At 44.0% G+C, this 20,614-nt stretch overlaps 1 protein-coding gene across 4 annotated transcripts in view; it reads left to right on the top strand.

Moving 5' to 3' along the window:
* AKAP10 (A-kinase anchoring protein 10) overlaps positions 1–20,614 on the top strand; it is a 233,713-nt gene that overhangs the window by 157,556 nt on the left and 55,543 nt on the right. For all 4 annotated transcript variants that reach the window (XM_078780237.1, XM_078780238.1, XM_078780236.1 and 1 more), the window contains one exon: positions 5,703–5,839. In XM_078780237.1, the coding sequence (XP_078636363.1) occupies positions 5,703–5,839 (137 nt within the window). The remainder of the gene's footprint in view (positions 1–5,702; positions 5,840–20,614) is intronic.

Here is a 20,614-nt window from a genome sequence, read left to right as displayed (position 1 = left end):
CGGCTTTCTCTCCCTCAACGTTCATAACATGCTGCAGTTCAACAGAAGTCCCCGGCGCAGTCCGATACGATTGCTGGCTCCTCGGCGCCGTTCTCTCCGTAACGTGACAATCCACCCTCCCCTGCGCAGTCCGTAATAGGGCTTCGCGCTCGCGCTTATATCTCGCGTGTTTAAATCAAGCCGCCTTCATATGGCTACGCCCACTAGCGAGCTTACCTCAGCCCTGGTTGGTCGGCGAGGGCTCGCTGGCTCCACCTTTGATGATGAGTCGACGGGGGGGGGGGGGCACGCCTCCTCCCCGCGCTCCGCCCTTCTTCGCCAGCCGGACCGCGTGCGCAATGGCGTTTGATGCAGCGAACGCTGCTAGCAAGCAAGCACTAAGGCGCGTAATAGCAAGAGAGAGACAACCCCCGCCTGTAGGGGCGCATGATGGAGTAGCTTGGAGGGAGAGAGACAAACCCCGCCTGTCGGTGCACATGATGGAGTAGCTTGGAGAGAGAGAGATCAAAATGCACGTGATTGAAGGACCTATCTTATGTAATTAATGCAACGCAGAGTCAAACTATTGGAAACAGAGCCTTACCTGAAACACATACTAATGAAATAACTAGAGTTCCTATGGTGCCATACGTGTTGTATATGGACTAATTAGGGTGCGACCTTTAACCTTTGGAAAATGGGAATATTTACAGGGCATTATTTATAATGGATTATTATTTACAAGTGCCGGTTCTGAAAACCGTAGATATATATATATATATATATATATATATATATATATATATATATATATATATATATATATATATACACACACACATCCTTAATAATAATATAATTAATCTTTTTCTTCAAGATTCTTATAAACTATAGCGTGGTATTGTTAAGATTCATCAAATAACTGAACTATTTCTATCTATCAATCGTTGTAACATCATTGTATTGATCGTTGTATCGTATCAGTTGTAACAATACATCGGAGTTTGTTGTCATTATAATGCATTTTATTCATTAAGAGGACGAGGGGACAGGTTTCAATTGGAATGCCCGCGATAAGTCGCTTACTTAGAAGTTTTATATTTCTACATTCCTTCATTTTTTTGTTTTGTTTAAATTAAAGCAATTAATTAAACAACAATTAAAAGGTCCTCAAATTACAAAATTTGGATGTCAATTTCCCGTTTACCTAAGGCGGCATACACCATCCATATGAGAAGATCTGGTCGTTAATGGGCGTTTTCATGTTCGTTGAATCCATCCGTTGTTAACAGTTCAGTTTATTGTATTCAAGTGAGTCACTGTTGATTATACGGCCATATGAGGTTGTCTGCAATGCCTGGTAGATGTTGTGCCAGCAGAGTGCGTACCACACGCTACTCCATCAGATGTGTATTGCTTTAACATCAGTTAGCAGCACAAGTATCTCTGCAAACAAACTTCACCTCATACACATGCACAAATTTTCCAGTTCAAAATAAAGGTTATCACTATTATTTCCTTTATCCGTTTCACCATTATCTGGGTGATACTGTCAGAATGATTCGATGTTCAACACCTGCACCATTTGGCAATTATGATTCCAGGATGCTTTGCTGCAAAGTGAATGCTGGAACTCTGTTTGAAAAAAAGACCGATCACTTATGTGGTCGAAAATCAAGTGTGGACCATCTCCTTTTGGTGTCTTGGTAGCACCTACACAATTGTGCGTAGGAGGTGGGCAAGATCATAAAATGACCTCCGTACATAGCATCATTGCCACTCTTGCAGTGAGGCTTAGTAGATCTTGACCAAGGCTATCATCCAGTTGCAGTTGATCTGCCTTTCACACAACGTGAGTGGGCAGAGGGTGCAGATGAGATGTTGCTTGATCATCCAAACGATGCCAGGTGTGGGCCTGAGATTAAAGGTGCATCGATGGAGACGTTAGGACCATTTGTCCAAGTGGTCCATAGCCCATGCCAGAAACAGCCAGTGGAGTCATGGAGGCCCAGTGTAGAAAAGGCAAGGCCATCCGCTTACAACTCCACGCTGGTCAGCAGTTCCATTCAGGACTTGGTTCCTTGGCAGTCGATGGAGTAATGACATCCAGTCCAAACATCCGGTAGGAGTTGCAGGTAACATGTTGTCATGCCAATGGAAGAAAAGCCCTTGACTGTTGACATGAGTTCCCATTTGGCTGCTGCCACGATGGATGTTCCAGGCACTGAACTGAAGCAGGTTGTCGCTTATAGCTCATGCATAACAGTGTGGTTCAGACGAATGGTCACATGAGTTCCCCGTGGTGATGGTGGACATAATTTCTCCAAATCTTCTAGAGGATGGTACCTTTGCTATGAGTTCAGTTCCGGATGGGGGGGTAGGGTCCCAGAAGACAGGGGGCTCTAGAATGAGATCTAGGGACAGGAAAATTTGAACCCCATCATTTTTCAACATCAGGACTCCAAATCAAGCTGAAAATGCAAAAAAATCAATTTTAACAAACAAATCCTACGGGATTACACTTCATACCACACTGATGTTTCGGAGGTAGGTGTATGCCAAAATTATCCCTGTCTTTGGCCAGATTTACTGCTCGTAACTCTTCCCGAAGCAGTTATCACTTCATTTCTTTAAATGCGAGCTGGTCTCTTCATTCAGCCCTATCTGAATCTGCTCTCAACACACTCTGGACCAGATAGAGTGAGTACGCCTTAACATGACGTTACCATGCTCTAACTGATCATATTTATCTTATTACAGCTTCATATTCAACAGTTTGCTATTTTCCTTTAAAACATTCAAAGATTAAATTTTCATATATATCACAGACATACGGTCCAAAATCAGATGTATATTTAAAACAGGACTCGAAATAGCTTTTAACGTGCTCTCAGGCTGACATTTTGAGAAGAAAATAAAGTCAGTCTTTTACATTTGTGGGTTTGTTCATAATGACAAAGCACCAAATATTTAACAACTCAGATATCCCAAACCTTCTGATTAATTGTTTGACAAATTAAAATTATGTGGTCCTCAAATACAACGACTAACAAGGGTGGCGGCAGGAAGGGCATCCGGCCATAAAACATTGCTTCAAAAAGGGGACCATGGTGCCCGAAAAAGGCCAACCCCTGCTCTGCAGGGAAAAATGGCCTCTAAAGGTGGTTCGGTCCTCAAATACAAGTCAACGAGGAGTTTTAATCACTATCCTAACTTCTATATCAACAATTTTCCTATTATTATTACCAAACAAGTATAAAATGAATGCTTCATATATCTCACAAATGCTTAACTCATGCATTTAATTTATAAATGATCAAAAATTCATTAATAATACGTAAATATGGTTAAAATCACCAACAAGAATATCTAGCCCCAATCAACTATACATGATCTATTTATCATCATAAATTCCCCACTTTTTTTTATTTTACTTAAGTTAGTCAATAGTTTCTACAAATAGTGTTTGGTTTTTTAAATGGTACTTGAAGACACGTCAGTTTTTTCCTGGATTCAAACTTTGGTGATATTAGTTCACTGGCCTTATAAGACTGGCACAATACATAACATTCTTTTATCTTATCATTCTGAATCTGCGCTGTCCATCTGTATCATTATTTGATTCAGTTGTATTATTTCTTTATCCAAGTCACCATAGAGGTCCTCCTCCTCTGAGTTCGCATTTGGTTCTTCTCTAAGCACCATTTCATGGTTAGTTATTTTGTTCAGGCAAACTGTCACCAAGGCTTTCATACAAGCCACCACTAAAACTATTGCCAATAACAATGATCAATTCAATAAACAGATATTGGATTATCTTAGCTGCTCTACTCCTCCAAATATATTTCCCAACTGTTGTAAAATTAAGTCGAGACCTCTTTCCCAGATACGAGGCTTTATTGAAATCTATCTGCACTTACCCTATAACACAAAATTAAAAAAATATCATAAGAACTACAAAGAAAGAACGAAATTGCATTCCCAACTCATCTTAAGCAAGCAAGTGACAATTAATATTCCCATCTTACCTTACTCAAGTGTCCGCTCACAGAATACAGAAGTGCAGCAAAACCCCACCTCCTTCCCACTTCATTCCATTATATATCAACTCCTCAAGTATCATCCCACAACCGAATCTTCCTCTTCATATTTCATCACATTCTCCCTCCATTAAAAAACAAGCTGGCAAGAAAATAGCAAATAAACAAAGAAACAACGTAACAGAGTGCAGATATCTGCCATCCAAAATGAGTGGGCGGCTGGCACAATCTACCAGAACGGGTACGATAAACCCCTTCAGTCCCTGGGTCCCCAGAACTCACAAATGGAGGGTCACTCTCATCGGACCGCTTTCTTTGAGGGCTTCCCGACATCGACGGAACCATAATCTCAGGAACCTTGGCGTTAACCTTAATCACATCATCCCCGACTGAACCATGCCGCGACTCCATTCTGATGGGGAAATCCGAGATCCCATCAACCTTGTCATCCTCGTCAGCCTGCCGATTCCTTTCTCCGCAGGGCGCGAGATGTCGGACCGATACGGTAGTCTCGCGTCCGTCAGGCAACCTAACGTGTGCGTATTCCGCCTTTGCTTCCAGAATTTCCACGCGATCCACCAACGGCTCATATTTACTTTGACCACTCGTCTCAGTAGAGTTGGACTGGGCTCCGTCAACCAAGAGGGTAGCGCTTGCCCACTAGCACTACGTCGCTGGAATTGAAACGAGCACTCGTGCGGCGTTTCATTTATGGCGGTACAAAGGTGTAAAATGGTCCTCTACACGCAGTGTAAAATGGTCACTCCACGTTGCCACTTGTCACGAAGTGTATGTTTCAACTTTATTCAGAGTGGCAATGTAACGGTCAGCATTCATGTTTTCCCATGAGGTGGGAAGGCGATTCGTAAAATTATTGGTTGATTTTTCTGTGTAACGATACTCCATACTCTCCCTTTTGAATTGTGGTTCAAATTGATGAAATCGGGTTTCATTCCCCGTTACTATTTTCAGCAGAAATGAATCTCCCTCTGCAGCATGTTTTTGGAGGAACTGTTCTGAAATTTCCCAATGGGACTGATATGGGCATCTGTCAGAATCTTGGTGTGGTATCCCAGTTTACTTAATATTTCCTACACTACATGAAGACCAACATTCAATTCAACTACAATATCCTGAACACATGTCCTCATGTCATCTTTAAGAATTGCTTCAACCTTCTCTTTATTTGATGCATTCACAGTTATCTGTGGTCGGCCTGTGTGAGGCTTGTCAACAATGTCTGTTCTGCCATCCTTGAAGTGTTTTACCTATTTCCTGATGTTACTTTGACACGTGTACGCATCAACATACATGCCACACAATCTTCTTTAAACTCTGGCTGCCTTCACACTGCCTGAATAATTCGTCCTCGGTAGCCATTGTCTTTGGGAATACTGCGGTACCTCCCTGGATCATGAAAGCAAACAAATATATTAGTCAGTTAATACCAGTTGTGCACAGTCATCACATGTTACATGGTTATGCACCAAGTAGTACTCAATACATGTTTAACTTTGGTGAAAACGTTTGATACCACTTTTGTACAAGCTCTTCCTTGAACCTTAGGCAATAGGGAAGAAAATGCTCATTTCTCTTCTTGTAACAATTATTTTGTTTCACAATTGTCTAGTTTTGTTTCTGCTTTCTATTAACCATCATGTCCTCTGTTTTCATGGTCTGCAGTATATGGAAAAGGAGGGTGGTGTGAGTGTGCTACGCTTCTGGCTCACCGCACACGACTTTCAGTCGCAGCTGGTAGCCAAGGCTGGCCAGTACGATGGTCAGGAGGCTCAGAATGATGCCATCATCCTTTACGAGAAGTGAGACGCATCTTTGGCACCTTGCATTTAGGCAGGTTGTAATTCATAACAAGAAGTATCAAAACATTTCATGATTATAATTGTCAATGCTTTGTGAAAATGTGGCAAGCCAATGCCATTATCAGCACAAACAAAAAAACATTTGGACAACAAGACAACTTGGGTGCATGTGGAGTGGATGCATACAACACAACAACAACATGCATTTTAAGGCCATTTTCCCTGCTAGAGTGGGGGTTAGCCTTGCGGTCCCAATGACAATCTTCATTTTGCCCTATTTTCTGCATCTCTCCTTGTTAACCCCCTTGCCCGAATTTCTTCTTCCACCATCTTTAGCCAAGTCTTTCTCGGTCTTCCCCGTCCTCTACTTCCTTCGACATTCATTTCCATCACTCTTCTCAACCAGTCACTTTCATCCTTCCTCAACACATGACCAAACCATCTCAACCTGTTCCTCTTCACAGCATCAATCACAGGCTCTATTCCCATCATCTTTCGCAATTCATCACTTGTCTTCCTCTCTGTCAATGATACTCCACACATCCACCGAACCATTCGCATTTCCACCCTTTCCAGCCTTCGTTGCTGCTCTACGTTCATTACCCATGTCTCGCTCCCATAAATCATAACATTTCTCACACATGCAGCATACACCTTTCCCTTATGCTTCAACGACACTCCCCTCCTCATCAGCACACCACTCAGTTCCCGAAACTTCTTCCATGCACATCTCACTCTCACAACCGATGCCGAGTCTGATCCACCTTCTCCATTCAGCATGTCTCCGAGGTAGCAAAATGTTTTCACACCTTCCAGCTTCACGCCGTCTCCAAGATCCAATTCAACATTTCCTCCATCTGCAGCTCCCTCTGTGCACACCTTACATTTGAATGTAGCTGCCACACTGGTTAATGACCCTCTCAGACCACTGCATTTTTGATGAACCTACTCAGCGCACATTGTGCATTGAATGGAGTTCACTCCGACACCCTTCCTGCACACAGCACATGGCCACTTCCCAGTTCTTTCCACCTCAACACATCCTTTACCACTTGCCATCACCTTCGTCTTTCCGATATTCACCTTCAGACCTTTTGTCTCCATACATTCCTTCCACTTGTTCATCTTTTCCTTCAGTCCATCCACACTTTTCGCAATCAACACCAGATCATCTGCATACAACAACTCCCGCGGTAAACCCTCCTTTACGTTCTGAGCCAGCACCTCCATCACAGCTACAAATAGTAGTGGACTTAGCCCCGACCCCTGATGCACTCCCACCTTCACCTCAAACTCACCACTGTTCCCGTCCTTCGTCCTTACAGCTGTGCGCGCTATTTTGTACATTGCCATCACGACTCTGATCAACCATTCCTCCACTCCTAACTTCCTCAATGCCCATGTCAATACTTCGCGTGGAACCCTATCGAATGCTTTCTCCAGATCAACAAACCCAAGAAACAACTTCTTCCTCTTCTCCATGTACTTCTCCTGCAACTGCCTCACAATAAAGAGCGCGTCTGTCGTTCCTCTTCCTGGCATAAATCCAAACTGCATTTCGTCGATCTTCACGTTCTTCCTTATCCTCCTCTCCAACACCCTTTCCAATACCTTCATTCCATGCTCCAATAACTTTATCGCTCGGTACGAGCCACACTCCAGAGGGTCACCTTTCCCCTTGTATAGAGGGACGAGGGTACTCAGTTCCCAATCCACTGGAATGCGGCCTTCTTTCACCACCAGATTGCAGATCTCTGTCATTCTCTTCACACCCCAACTTCCTGCTGCCTTCAACATATCTCCCACAACTCCCGTCGGCCCTCCCGCTTTTCTAGTCTTCATTGCTTTTATCGCTTCCTCAACTTCCTTCTCAGTTATCTTCTCTGCCGGTCATAAAACTGGGTTACTCTCTATGTTGCCATCCCATTCATTGTCTGTATTCAGCAGCATTTCCATATATCTTTTCCATCGCCCTTAATTCCATCTGGGTCCACAATGATTTGTCCCACTTCATCCTTCAAGCAACTCACCCCCATCACATCACACCTCTCTTTCGCTATCTGCTTTGCAATCCTGAATACCGCTCTCTGACCCTCTTCCGAATCCAAGCGTTCTCCGAACATTTTCCTACATGCCTCCTGCGCCTTTGCTACCTCTTTCTTTGCAGCCTTCTTGGCTGCCTTATAACTTTCATGCTCTGCTTTTTCTGCTCCCGTACCCTTCGCCTTCTGCCACTCCTGGAACTTCTTCCTCTTCTCGTCAATCCTCTTTCCAACTTCATCATCCCACCACCATGTTTCCGAGTGCCTCGGTGGTCCTTTTGTCCATCCACATACCTCACCAACGGCTCCCAACAGACTAACTTTGTCATTGACATCCAACCACGTTCAAGCTCAACCACATCAACCTCTACCCTACTCAGCCTCTCTTTTAATGCCTCCCTTACTGTCACCTCTTTCAACCTCCACACCTTCATTCTCGGTTGGTACTTCACTCGCCGAGCTCTCCTCGCACCTTTCACCCTTATGTCGCAGACAACCAAGTGGTATTATGAAACAGCCTCCTCCCCCGGGATCACCTTTGTGTCCCGGAGGTGCCCCCTATCTCGCCTACACACCATCAGGTAGTCAACGGTTGTCGTCGACCCACCTGACGTGTATGTCACAAGCTTATTATCCTCTTTCTGGAACTGAGTATTACAAATCAACAAATCAGCTCCATCAGCAAACTCCAAAATCCTTTCACCTTCTCCATTTCTCACACCATATCCGTAACCCCCATGAACTCCCTCAAAATCGTCCATGCTCCTTCCCACATGTCCATTTAGGTCTCCTCCTACCACAACAACTTCCTCATCTTTCACGTTTTCCATCAGCTTCTCTATCGCACACCAGAACTTGTCCTTCTCTTCATCGCTCCGACCAACCTGCGGAGCATATCCCGAGATGATGTTCACCAAGAGCTTTCCAATCATCATTTCACCATCATCAACCTATCACTCACTCTAGTCACACTCACCACACTGTCTACAAACTCCTCAGAAAACAGGACACCAACACCATTCATGCCCTACGGGCACCCTTGCCACACAAACTTGTATTTCTGTCCCTGCCTGCCCTTCACCATTCTCACACCACTTCCCTTCCATCTCGTCTCTTGCACACAACATATGTCCACTCTTCTTCTGACCAATACTTCCACCACTTCTCCTGATCTCCCTGTCATTGTCCCTACATTCCATGTCCCAAACCTCAGAAACCGATCTCCACTTCGGGCTGTGCCCTGCCCATATGTAGTTGTAATTGTCATGGTTCTCTTTTTGAGGCAATGTTTTTATGGCCGGATGCCCTTCCTGACGCCAACCCTCTTAGTCGCCTCTTACGACGCGCAGGGATATGGTGTACCTATTCTAAACCAGGGTACACACCGGGAGTGGATGCATGAATGAACCAATTATATTTGAAAGCACAAGCTGAAGTGCCCATCTATGGGCCACTACATTTAAGTACTGTTCTCAAGTTTGGTTTACTTATGGAAAATCAGGTTCCTAATAATCATTTCTTTCTCCACATTCAGCAGTGACAGCAATGTATATCCAGTCCTCATGATTTCCATTTGGGAACATACAGTCAAGTATCAATACGACATCCTTTCATTATTTTTTCGTTCCTGAGTGCCTCCCTTTTGTTTACTTGGTTTCAAATTAAATTATTTTGTGTGCACAAACTGCACATATATCTTTACAATTGACTTCTAGCTTCAGTTTCCCCAAAAACGTCGTGTACTCATTCTAATTTATGAAAAATGCAATCCTAAGAGTTTGGGTTACATACATACATACATACGTTCACACATACATGCATACACACATATGCTATAGCTACATTACAGTATGATTGTTGTGACTTTCCTGAAAAACCCACTTCTTTTAAAGCTCAAGCCCCTCACCTGCTTGCTCTGCTGTTTTGCTCAAATAGTGAAGTGAGTCAGAGCTACTTCATTGCCGAATTTCCTTAATGGGCCAAACACGTGCTGTTCTGCCAATGTCTGCACAAATTTGGTTGCTGCTTTATATTGTGTCAATCTCAGCATGTTTGATGATCAGCTTATTGGGTTTAACAGATTTATTGTGTCATTACCTCCACCACTGAAGGTGGGTGGAGGTTATGTTTCCACCCCTGTTTGTCTGTCTGTCTGTTGTCTGTCTGTGAGCAGGATGTCTCAAAAAGTTATGGATTGATTCCGATGAAATTTGGTGAACAGATTGTGACAATGACGAATTGATTAGATTTTGGTGAAGATCTGGATGCTATAACTTTTAAAGTGATTCTTCACCCTTGAGAGATATGGCCAAAAACAATATAGATTACAGCATGATATCTCAAGATATTACAAGATATATCTCATGATATCTCAATCCCAGTGTGTACCCCGATTTAGAATAGGTACACCGTATCCCTGCGTGTCGTAAGAGGCGACTAAAAGGGTTGGCGTCAGGAAGGGCATCCGGCCATAAAAACATTGCCTCATACAGGGAACCATGATTGTCATGGGGCCCGCAAGGCTAACCCCCGCTCTAGCGGGGAAAAAAATGGCCTTAAAACGATCATTCATATTCATTCATTCATGATATCTCAAGAAGTTATGGACAGATTCTAACGAAACTTGATGGACAGGTTGAGTGTGCATAAAGGACGAAATTATTCCATTTTGGTGAAGATCCAGATCTGGATGCGAATTTTTTTTTTTTTAAAGCGATTCCTCAACATTGAGAGATGGGGTCAAAAACAATGTACAACATATGTCAAAACGTTGTGGCAGAGTCATGACGTATCTTGGTGGATGGATTGGATATATGACAAGAACAAGGTATTTTGGTTCAGGTCCGGATGCAGATCTTGCCAATCAGTGGGATACAATATCGATATATATATATATATATATATATATATATATATATATATATATATATATATATATATATATATATATATATATATATACACACACACACACACACATTGCATTCAGAAAGTATTCAGACCCCTTCACTTTTTTCACATTTTGTTATGTTGCAGCCTTATGCTGAAATCGTTTACATTCCTTTTTCCCTCATCAATCTACACTCAATACCCCATTATGACAAAGAGAAAACAGGATTTTAGAAAGTTTTGCATATTTATTAAAAAGAAAAAACTGAAATATCACATTTACATAAGTATTCAGACCTTTTGCTATGACACTTAAAATTTATCCCAGGTGCCTCCCATTTCTCTTGATCATCTTGGAGATGTTTCTACACCTTGATTGGAGTCCACCTGTGGTAAATTCAATTGATTGGACATGATTTGGAAAGGTACACACCTGTCTATATAAGGTCTCACAGCTGACAATGCATATCAGAGCAAAAACCAAGCCATGAGGTCGAAGGAACTGCCTGCAGAGCTCAGAGACAGGATTGTGTCGAGGCACAGATCTGGGGAAACCTCCAAAAAAAATTCTGCTGCAGTGAAGGTTCCCAAGATCACAGTGGCCTCCATAATTCTTAAATGGAAGAAGTTTGGAACAACCAGGACTCTTCCTCGAGCTGGCCGCCCGGCTAAACTGAGCAATCGGGGGAGAAGGGCCTTGGTAAGAGAGGTGACTAAGAACCCTATGGTCACTCTGGCTGAGCTCCAGAGATCCTGTGTGGAGATGGGAGAAACTTCCAGAAGGACAACCATCACTGCAACACTCCACCGATCTGGGCTTTATGGCAGAGTGGCCAGAAGGAAGCCTCTTCTCAGTGAAAGACACATGAAAGCCCACAGAATCTTGTTTCTCACAGTCTGGGTCCTTTCGGTGCTTTTTTGCAAACTCCAATACACACACACACACACACACACACACACATATATATATATATATATATATATATATATATATATATATATATATATATATATATATATATATTCGGGAGATTAAATCAGACGAGGACGTACCTTCAGGACGGTCGATCTTTAATTTTCGACAAGCTTTTGACCAACAGAGGTCTTCTTCTTAGTCTACAGAAACAACAGGCATGTATATCAGACAAGTATGTATCGTGACATGTGTGTAAGATGTGTGATATGTGTAGAAAATGCATACAAAAGGAAGAGCCATGCTAAAGCTCACTCACCGTCCCCAAGTTCAGCGAAAGTGAAGCGCAGCTTACAGTTATCGTTCATGTTACAGTTGGTGCACGTGCATATACAAATATAGCGATACATACATACATAAACACACAAGCATATATTCATATACCATTAGTTATTAAGTATGAATATTAATGGTATATGAATATATGCTTGTGTGTTTATGTATGTATGTATCTCTATATTTGTATATGCACGTGCACCAACTGTAACATGAAAGATAACTGTAAGCTGCGCTACACTTCCGCTGAACTTGGGGACGGTGAGTGAGCTTTAGCATGGCTCTTCCTTTTGTATGCATTTTCTACACATATCACACATCTTACACACATGTCACTATACATACTTGTCTGATATACTTGCCTGTTGTTTCTGTAGACTAAGAAGAAGACCTTTGTTGGTCGAAAGCTTGTCGAAAATTAAAGATCGACCGTCCTGAAGCTACGTCCGCGTCTGATTTAATCTCCCGATTATTTATTTAATGCAAATGAGATGCCCTGCTCATACTGTGGAGTTTCTACTATTTCTCACAGATATAGATATATATATATATATATATATATATATATATATATATATATATATATATATATTGATATATATATATATATATATATATATATATATATATATATATATATATATTGATATATATATATATATATATATTGATATATATATATTGATATATATATATATATATATATATATATATTGATATATATATATATATATATATTGATATATATATATTGATATATATATATATATATATTGATATATATATATATATACTGTATATATTGATATATATTGATATATATATATATTGATATATATATATATTGATATATATATATATATATATATTGATATATATATATATATATATATATATATATATATATATATATATATATATATATGTATATATATATATATATATATATATATATATATATATATATATATATATATATACTGTATATATATATATTGATATATTGATATATATTGATATATATTGATATATATATTGATATATATTGATATATATATTTATATATATATTGATATATATTGATATATATATATATATTGTTATGAATTTGGGTAGAGTGATATATAGAGCCAGGTAGATCTGATTAGGTATCATGCTTCATCTGTCGTGATGGGGTATCTACCTTGTAATAAGTTCTATGTTTAGCCGGATGTCGGTATAAGCTGTATTGGTGTCCCCGCCACGAGGGGGCGGGGCGTGCTAAGTAGTGCAGGGATTATGGGTAAAATTCCTTTGTTTGTCGTCCCCTCTGTCACCAACCCAGTGTTCATTATGGCAACACACTCATTTAGACACTTGGATAGGTCCCATAGTGCACACATTCATTCATTCATTCATTGATTTCATTCCCTTACCACAACAACTTTGGAAGACAAGCAGGCAGCGGCTGCGCAATACGCCACCATGGGCGATGAACATTGAGTAAGGCAGGCTATCGCCACGCCCAGGGAACGTGTGATTGGTTGAGGCGGAAAGCGCGAAGATTCAGCCAATCGGTGCGGAGGGCGCCAAGCCGCTCCTTAGAAGGAGGTTGCTGATTTGAGGGAAGGTGCGAGAAGGTTCGAGAGACCACGAAGAATCTAGGCTCTGATTGGGAACGCGGCAGATTGACCACACGCCAGGTGACAAAAGGAGTGGGATTTGAACCCTATTACAATTTGGTGTCAAGATTGTGGAAAATTTTGAAGAATTTTTTTTTTAGTCAGAGGCGATAAATTTGAATAGTCGATTGGTGTGCGAGACGCGAACGGCGCGTCATTAAATTTAATTCGATCCTGAGGTAAAATCCGCACGGTGATGCGACCTCTCGACGGAGGAGGAGGTGAGTGGTATGGAAGAAGGAATGGAAGGTGCGGAGAGCCTTCGAAGTGGGTCAGAGGTTGTTGGGGTGGAGCATAGCGATAGAGCTACCCCCGCCGTAGAGACGGCCCCGATGGATTTACAGGCCATAATGAAATTTATGAGGGCCGAGAGTGAACGAGGCAGGGAGGAAAGGGAGAAAATGAATAATAAATTAGAGGGAATGAATAACAACATGAGGGAAATAAAAAATGAAATGAATGCTCAGAGTAATAAAATTGATGGGTTAAAGGGAGAGATGGGAGAACTTAATTAAAAAATGGATTCCCAAAGGAATGAATTGAAGGACGAAATGAGGGGAATGAGTAATGAATTGAAGGGAGACATGAAGGGGCTGGAAAACAAAATGGATGCTCAAGGTGATCGAGTGGAAAACAAAATTGATGAATGGACGAGTGAGTTGGAGGAGGAACGAAAGAATGGTGCTGATGGGGCCCAGGAGGAGCCAGGGGTGGCAGAATTCGAATCGGCATGAGGGGAATTCAAATTGGGAATTGCACCGGGAATGGCAATTGAAGGAAATGGGGAAGGTAGGGAAGGAAATTTACAGGTAAATGGAGAATTAAATTTTAATGGGGAATGTTTCCCACCTGGTGGCCTGGGGGGTTATCAGGGCCGGGTGGAATCTCACAACACCCCAACCGGGGGATGGATTGGAGTCCTTGCAGCACAAGGGCAGTTGTGCAGTGCAACAGGGGATAACAATAGGGGGGGGGGGGTCCGAGTAATGGAGCCAGACCAGGTATTTATTGGGGATGGCCTGTTGGAGCCAGAATTGATGGGTAATGATGATGAAAATGATTTGACCCAGCGGTTGGGGACCTGGGACAGTCCCATGGAGGACAAGTTTGATCAGGCCCAAAGGAGTTTGGGGGAGGAGGTGAGTCGGTCCGAGGAGGCGGTTGAGGTGACTGAGGGGACCCTCACCACGAACACAAATTGGGTACAAGAGGCTCCGAAATTGAACAACCAGTTGGGGGAGTGTGTTGTCTCCGGGCTCGATTTGGACCTTGGAGAGTAGGGAGATCGAGTCTCAGACAATTTGGTCCACGTAGGGAATTTGGAACAGCTTCAGGGAGGGGCAAAACAACCTGAGGGAGTTGTTACCTGCAGCTGCGGTTTGGCAGTGGAAATGAAAAAAAATTTAATGAAGAAGAAATTTAGATTTCAATGGGAGTTGGATTTGGAGCAGCCTTGGAGGGAGTTGGTCCCCGGGCTGCGGAATGTGGACCAGGAGAGGTCATTGGTGATGGCCTCGGGCAAAAGTTGCCCCTTTAGAAATTTGGGGATGCCAGCCAGCTGGGGGGCTGTGCTGGCAAGATTTGGACGTGGGGTCCAGCCTTGGGTGTCGTGGTACGACCTGGGCCCCACGGGGGGGGGTCTGGTGGAGTGTGGCGTCCCTTGTCCATCGGGGCGCAGCCTGAGCGTGTGGCTCAGGCCGGCAGGGTCACCGGACCCTGGTGGGGGTTAAGATCTCCAGGGGGTCAGAGGTGGTTTCTCAAGCCTGGGATGGCATATATGGAGGACCACTAGGGGGAGGTGTTGTGCGTCGCACTTTGGTGGTGGCACCACGGACGGCCAACATGGGCCTGATGTGATGACCACCCAGGCATGCGGCCTGACACCCTCTTCCTGAGACTCTGGACAGCCAGCATGTGGTGACCTGCCATGCTGTGCTGGTCTATGGACGCGGGTCGAACCGAATGGACAGGAATGAGATAGCCCACTGGACAACCATTAGAGCATCTGTGGAACGTCATGGTGTGAGAGTGACCTTCCACAGATGTTCCGTTGTGATTTATGGACTCTCGGTTTGGGAAGAGAGCCATGGGAGTGTTTAATGGGAATTGGTAACGAGCCGAGCATATGGGCCATGCTTGGCTGGCATGTGTATGGAGAAGCACCCTTCTTTGGTGAAATTAGTGAATTGTGACAAATGGTTGGCATGGGTAATCTGAGGGTTAGATGCAAATTTAAGGATGAATTTTGAAATGTCATGGTGGTCACTGACAGCAGTGACACCATTATTGATCCATGTATGTTTAGACCAAAGTGTTGGAGGCTGTGATAAAATTGACAGAGTAGCAGGACACAGCCTTCAACTGGTTGCGGGGGCGACTGTGCCGATATTTGGGACGCGGCGGGATCATGGGGATGTAGTTGGGTAGTCTGAGGGTCAACGTGGTGCTATGGGTGTCCGAGGTGTGTGGACCATGTCTTCTGGGTGGGTCTCCTGGTGGAGCATGGTTGTTGACTGGACCTTGGTGTGGTCAAGTGTGGGTTGGCACTGGGGGCTGCAGTTGTGTGGACTGGGGGATGAGGGCGGCGTAGGTGACGTGAGGGGAATGCCACGCACTGCGACCGTCTCCTCCAGGGCCAAGGTTGTGTGTATGGTAGTATTTGTTGGCAGCAGGTGCTCACCACATTGGCCAGCTGGGGCTGGAGCAGCCGTGTTCCTCGCAGAGGGGCCGAAAGATGGATGGTGGGTCGCACCCTTATGGACACTCATAGGCCATGTTGGCGTTTTGACTGCTCATCTTGTCCCGGTGACCCTTGCACGGTGGAGGTGCGGAGCTGTCGTAGCCACATGTAGTTGTTTAGAACAGTTCACCGTTGGATGCGGATCCACATACCTGCCAGTATAGTGGGGACAAAAGTTAAATTTGGTGAAAATTTGGTCGGCCCAATGATAAATTTTGGGATTTTATGGGTGGATGGCACTTTGGACCTGACCAACCGAAATTACCTGCACATCAAGGTAGAGGTAAGGCCTTGATGTTTACTGTCCCAGGCTTCAGGACTTGCTTGTAAATTTGGGGACATGTAATTTGGAGTTGGGGGCGGGTGAGAGTGATGACATGGCCACAGGGGGATGGAATGGAATGTGATGGAATGATGATGAGGGGGATGGAATGTGTGCCACAGTCTTGTGGGTGGCGTTTGTTTTTGTGTTGTGGTTATGTGATTTTATATGGTTGTGGAAGTGGAAATATGAGTGAATGATGATTATTGTGTAATGGTAAAATTGAAACCGGGGATTTCACAATGGCAGGCCATGGCAACTTTTTGTAACATCTTCTATGGAAATGTGGGAAGAATTGAATGGCAGCGGGGGAGGAAATGTGTTTTGGGATTTTGTGGGTGGGGAAGGTGTGTGTGTGTCCACAGGTACAGATCAAGCTCTGAGGAGCGATGCCTGTGGCCCCCCTCTGCGGCAATTACCCCTGGCAGCCAGTGGTATCTGGAAATTGGAGCTTGTCGGTGGAGGGTCTCTTTGGGTGCCTTGGGGTAAGGGAGACTCCCGGCGACCCGTGTAGCTGCGCTGAAGCAGGAGGCCACGGGGCCTGGTGTGTGGAGACCCTCACCGGCGGGGTAACAGTGGAAAGGGCTGTTGGGCTGTCACGGGGCCAAGAGGTAAAGGGGGGGGGGGGGGGCAATGAATTTGTTAGTCAAGTGACTTGTTTTGGGACTGTGGGCCCCACAGCCTGAAGCACCCCACCATATTACTGGTGCGGTACCTCCCCGCTGCCTAGTTGAGAGAGATGAACGCACATATGTGCCATGGTCCTGCATGGGGGTGAAATAAGTGCTTTGTTGACTTTTGTAATGCCTTAATGATTTATGGAATGTGTATGAGTGGTTAAGGGGCTGTGTTGTCTGAATGAGGGCAAAATCCACCAAGCCATGACACTCACCTGTAACACCTGGACAGAGCCCACGGAAATTTAGGGGTGCATTGGGATGGCCCCACAGGTAAGGTTGCGTCTTGTGGCATCCACTGGGGGATGTGGTCTGTGGACTGGGGTTTGTACAAATGTTTATTAGAGTTTTAGTCGAGTTTTGAATTTTTGAAGTTTTGAATAAGGTTAAGTTTGTGGTTAAGGTAGGATTTTAGAGAGTTGTTTGTTTCCTCCCACCACAGGAGCTACCAACGAAATAATTGTACATATTTGCATGATGGTTAAGGGGAGTAGCATGTTAAGGAGAACAGGTAGGAAGCTCTAGCTCACTTCCCACAGCCCTCCTGATTTATTTCATAGGTTAAGTGTGAGACAGTAAGTGTTAAGACTGGAATGGTAGTGCCTGCAGTGAACCTTGCAGGACCTACGATTCCAGGGGGGGGGGGGGGGGGGGAGGGGGGGCTGTGTTATGAATTTGGATAAAGTGATATATAGAGCCAGGTAGATCTGAATAGGTATCATGCTTCGTCTGTCGCGATAGGGAATCTACCTTGTGATAAGTTCTATGTTTAGCCGGATGTCGGTTTAAGCTGTATAATGTGTCCCCGCCATGAGGGGGAGGGGCGTGCTAAGTAGTGCAGGGATTATGGGTAAAATTCCTTCGTTTGTCGTCCCCTCTGTCGCCAACCCAGTGTCCATTATGGCAACGCACTCATTTAGACACTTAGATAGGTCCCATAGTGCACACATTAAATAATTCCCCTCCCTTACCACAACGACTTTGGAAGACAAGCAGGCAGCGGCTGCGCAATACGCCACCATGGGCGATGAACATTGAGTAAGGCAGGCTATCGCCATGCCCATGGAACGTGTGATTGGTTGAGGCGGAAGGCGCGAAGATTCGGCCAATCGGTGCGGAGGGCGCCAAGCCGCTCCTTAGAAGGAGGTTGCTGATTGAAGGGAAGGCACGAGAAGGTTCGAGAGACCACGAAGAATCGAGGCTTTGATTGGGAATGCGGCAGATTGACGTCACACGCCAGGTGACAAAAGGACTCGCTGGACGACATTTTCTCGCTCCCCTCGTGCTTGAAGCTACTCTCTTGTTCTCTCTGTGCTGGACTGTTGGAGATCTCTTGGCTTCTCTTCCCTGGTTCGTCATGGTGCTTGGAGCGAAGCTCGGTGCGGTGAGCGAACGGACCTCGTGTGCGACTGACGAGGAGCTTGGAGCGAGACGTGCCGCTGAGCGGGTCGTTCGGGGCCTGGCGGAGTTTGCGAGCGAGGCGGACTGAGGCTTCTTTGCGCCAGCGTCGGGGCCGGACGGGGCCGCTTTGGACGACGGACGCGCCACTGCGGACAGTTACGCACCACATCGCATACAAATACACGACGAGACATTTATTTTATTCATTCTTCCTTTGTCTGTTTATGAAGTCTGTGTGCGGAATCCCGATCTAGGAACATTAGGTTTTATCATCGCGTTACCTTGTTCTCGGGTTCCGTTCAATAAACCATTATTTTTACTCCCGCAAGGGAGTAATGCATTCGATCGTGTGTGTGTGTGTGTGTGTGTGTGTGTGTGTGTGTGTGTGTGTGTGTGTGTGTGTGTGTGTGTGTGTGTGTGTGTGTGTGTGTGTGTGTGTGTGTGTGTGTGTGTGTGTGTGTGTGTGTGTGTGTGTGTGTGTGTGTGTGTGTGTGTGTGTGTGTGTGTGTGTGTGTTCTTGAGTTTTTGTACAAGATATCTGGAAAAGTTCTGAACGGATTTGGATGAAAATTGGTGGGATGATTGCCCTTGGGATAAGGAAGAATTGATTAGTTTTTGATGAAGCTCAGGATATTATTCCGGATCCAGGAAAAAAAAATTGAAGGATTTTTTACCATTGGAAGATAGGGCTCATTTTTTTTAACATTAAATTTTACCATTGTGTACGTACGTTTTAACATGTTTTATGGCTGTGAGGTGTTTTCAATTTCGTGGTGGTGAGGTGTTTTGAATTACTTGGTGGTGAGGTGTTTTTAATTTCGTGGTTGTGAGGTGTTTTTATTACGTGTTTTATGGCTGTGAGGTGTTTTCAATTTTGTGGCTGTGAGGTGTTTTAAATTACGTGGTGGTGAGGTGTTTTGAATTACTTGGTGGTAAGGTGTTTTGAATTACGTGGTGGTGAGGTGTAATCGTCCCAAACTTCCAGTCTGCACCTACCCCTCCCCGAGGTATGTGCTGAGGGGTTCTTTCTTGAAAAAAAAACATTCAACCTAAATCATCAACCTAAATTGCTTATAAAAATGTAATATCACAAACAACAAATACATTTGTGCAAAATAATTGTTTGTATTATGATTGGTGTAAATCATGACAACACAGCAACTCAGGTACAGTCATTATCCTCAGCGAAAATAAGCCCGTTCCTAAGTAACGACGCAATCTAATATATATATATATATATATATATATATATATATATATATATATATATATATATATATATATATATATATATACACAGTGAAACCTTGACTTACGAGTGCACCAACTTACGAGTTTTCCGAGATACGAGCCGTCGCTCGGGCGGTTTATTGCTTTGAGATGCGAGCCGAGATCTGAGTTACGAGCTTACGCCACCCGCCACCAGGTGGGTTCCAGTCACGTGGTTATCTTGCCGTGCAAGCATTTCTGCCGTATATCGCTGCTGCTTTGTTTTCGCATGTTGGTTATTTTGGAGCTTACGCCACCCGCCACCAGGTGGGTTCCGGTCACGTGGTTATCTTGCCGTGCAAGCATTTCTGCCGTATATCACTGCTGCTTTGTTTTCGCATGTTGGTTATTTTGGAGCTTACGCCACCCGTCACCAGGTGGGTTCCGGTCACGTGGTTATCTTGCCGTGCAAGCATTTCTGCCGTATATCACTGCTGCTTTGTTTTCGCATTTTGGTTATTTTGGAAGGGTCCTAAGAAATTGAGTGCCAAGGGCAGTACTGAGAAGAAGAAGAGGATGATGTGC

The sequence above is a fragment of the Myxine glutinosa genome, chromosome 6 (assembly GCF_964187855.1).
Source record: "Myxine glutinosa chromosome 6, kmMyxGlut1.1, whole genome shotgun sequence".
Classification (NCBI taxonomy): domain Eukaryota; kingdom Metazoa; phylum Chordata; class Myxini; order Myxiniformes; family Myxinidae; genus Myxine; species Myxine glutinosa.
The sequence above is the reverse complement of the archived record's forward strand: the minus strand, read 5'-3'. Positions and strand labels throughout refer to the sequence as shown.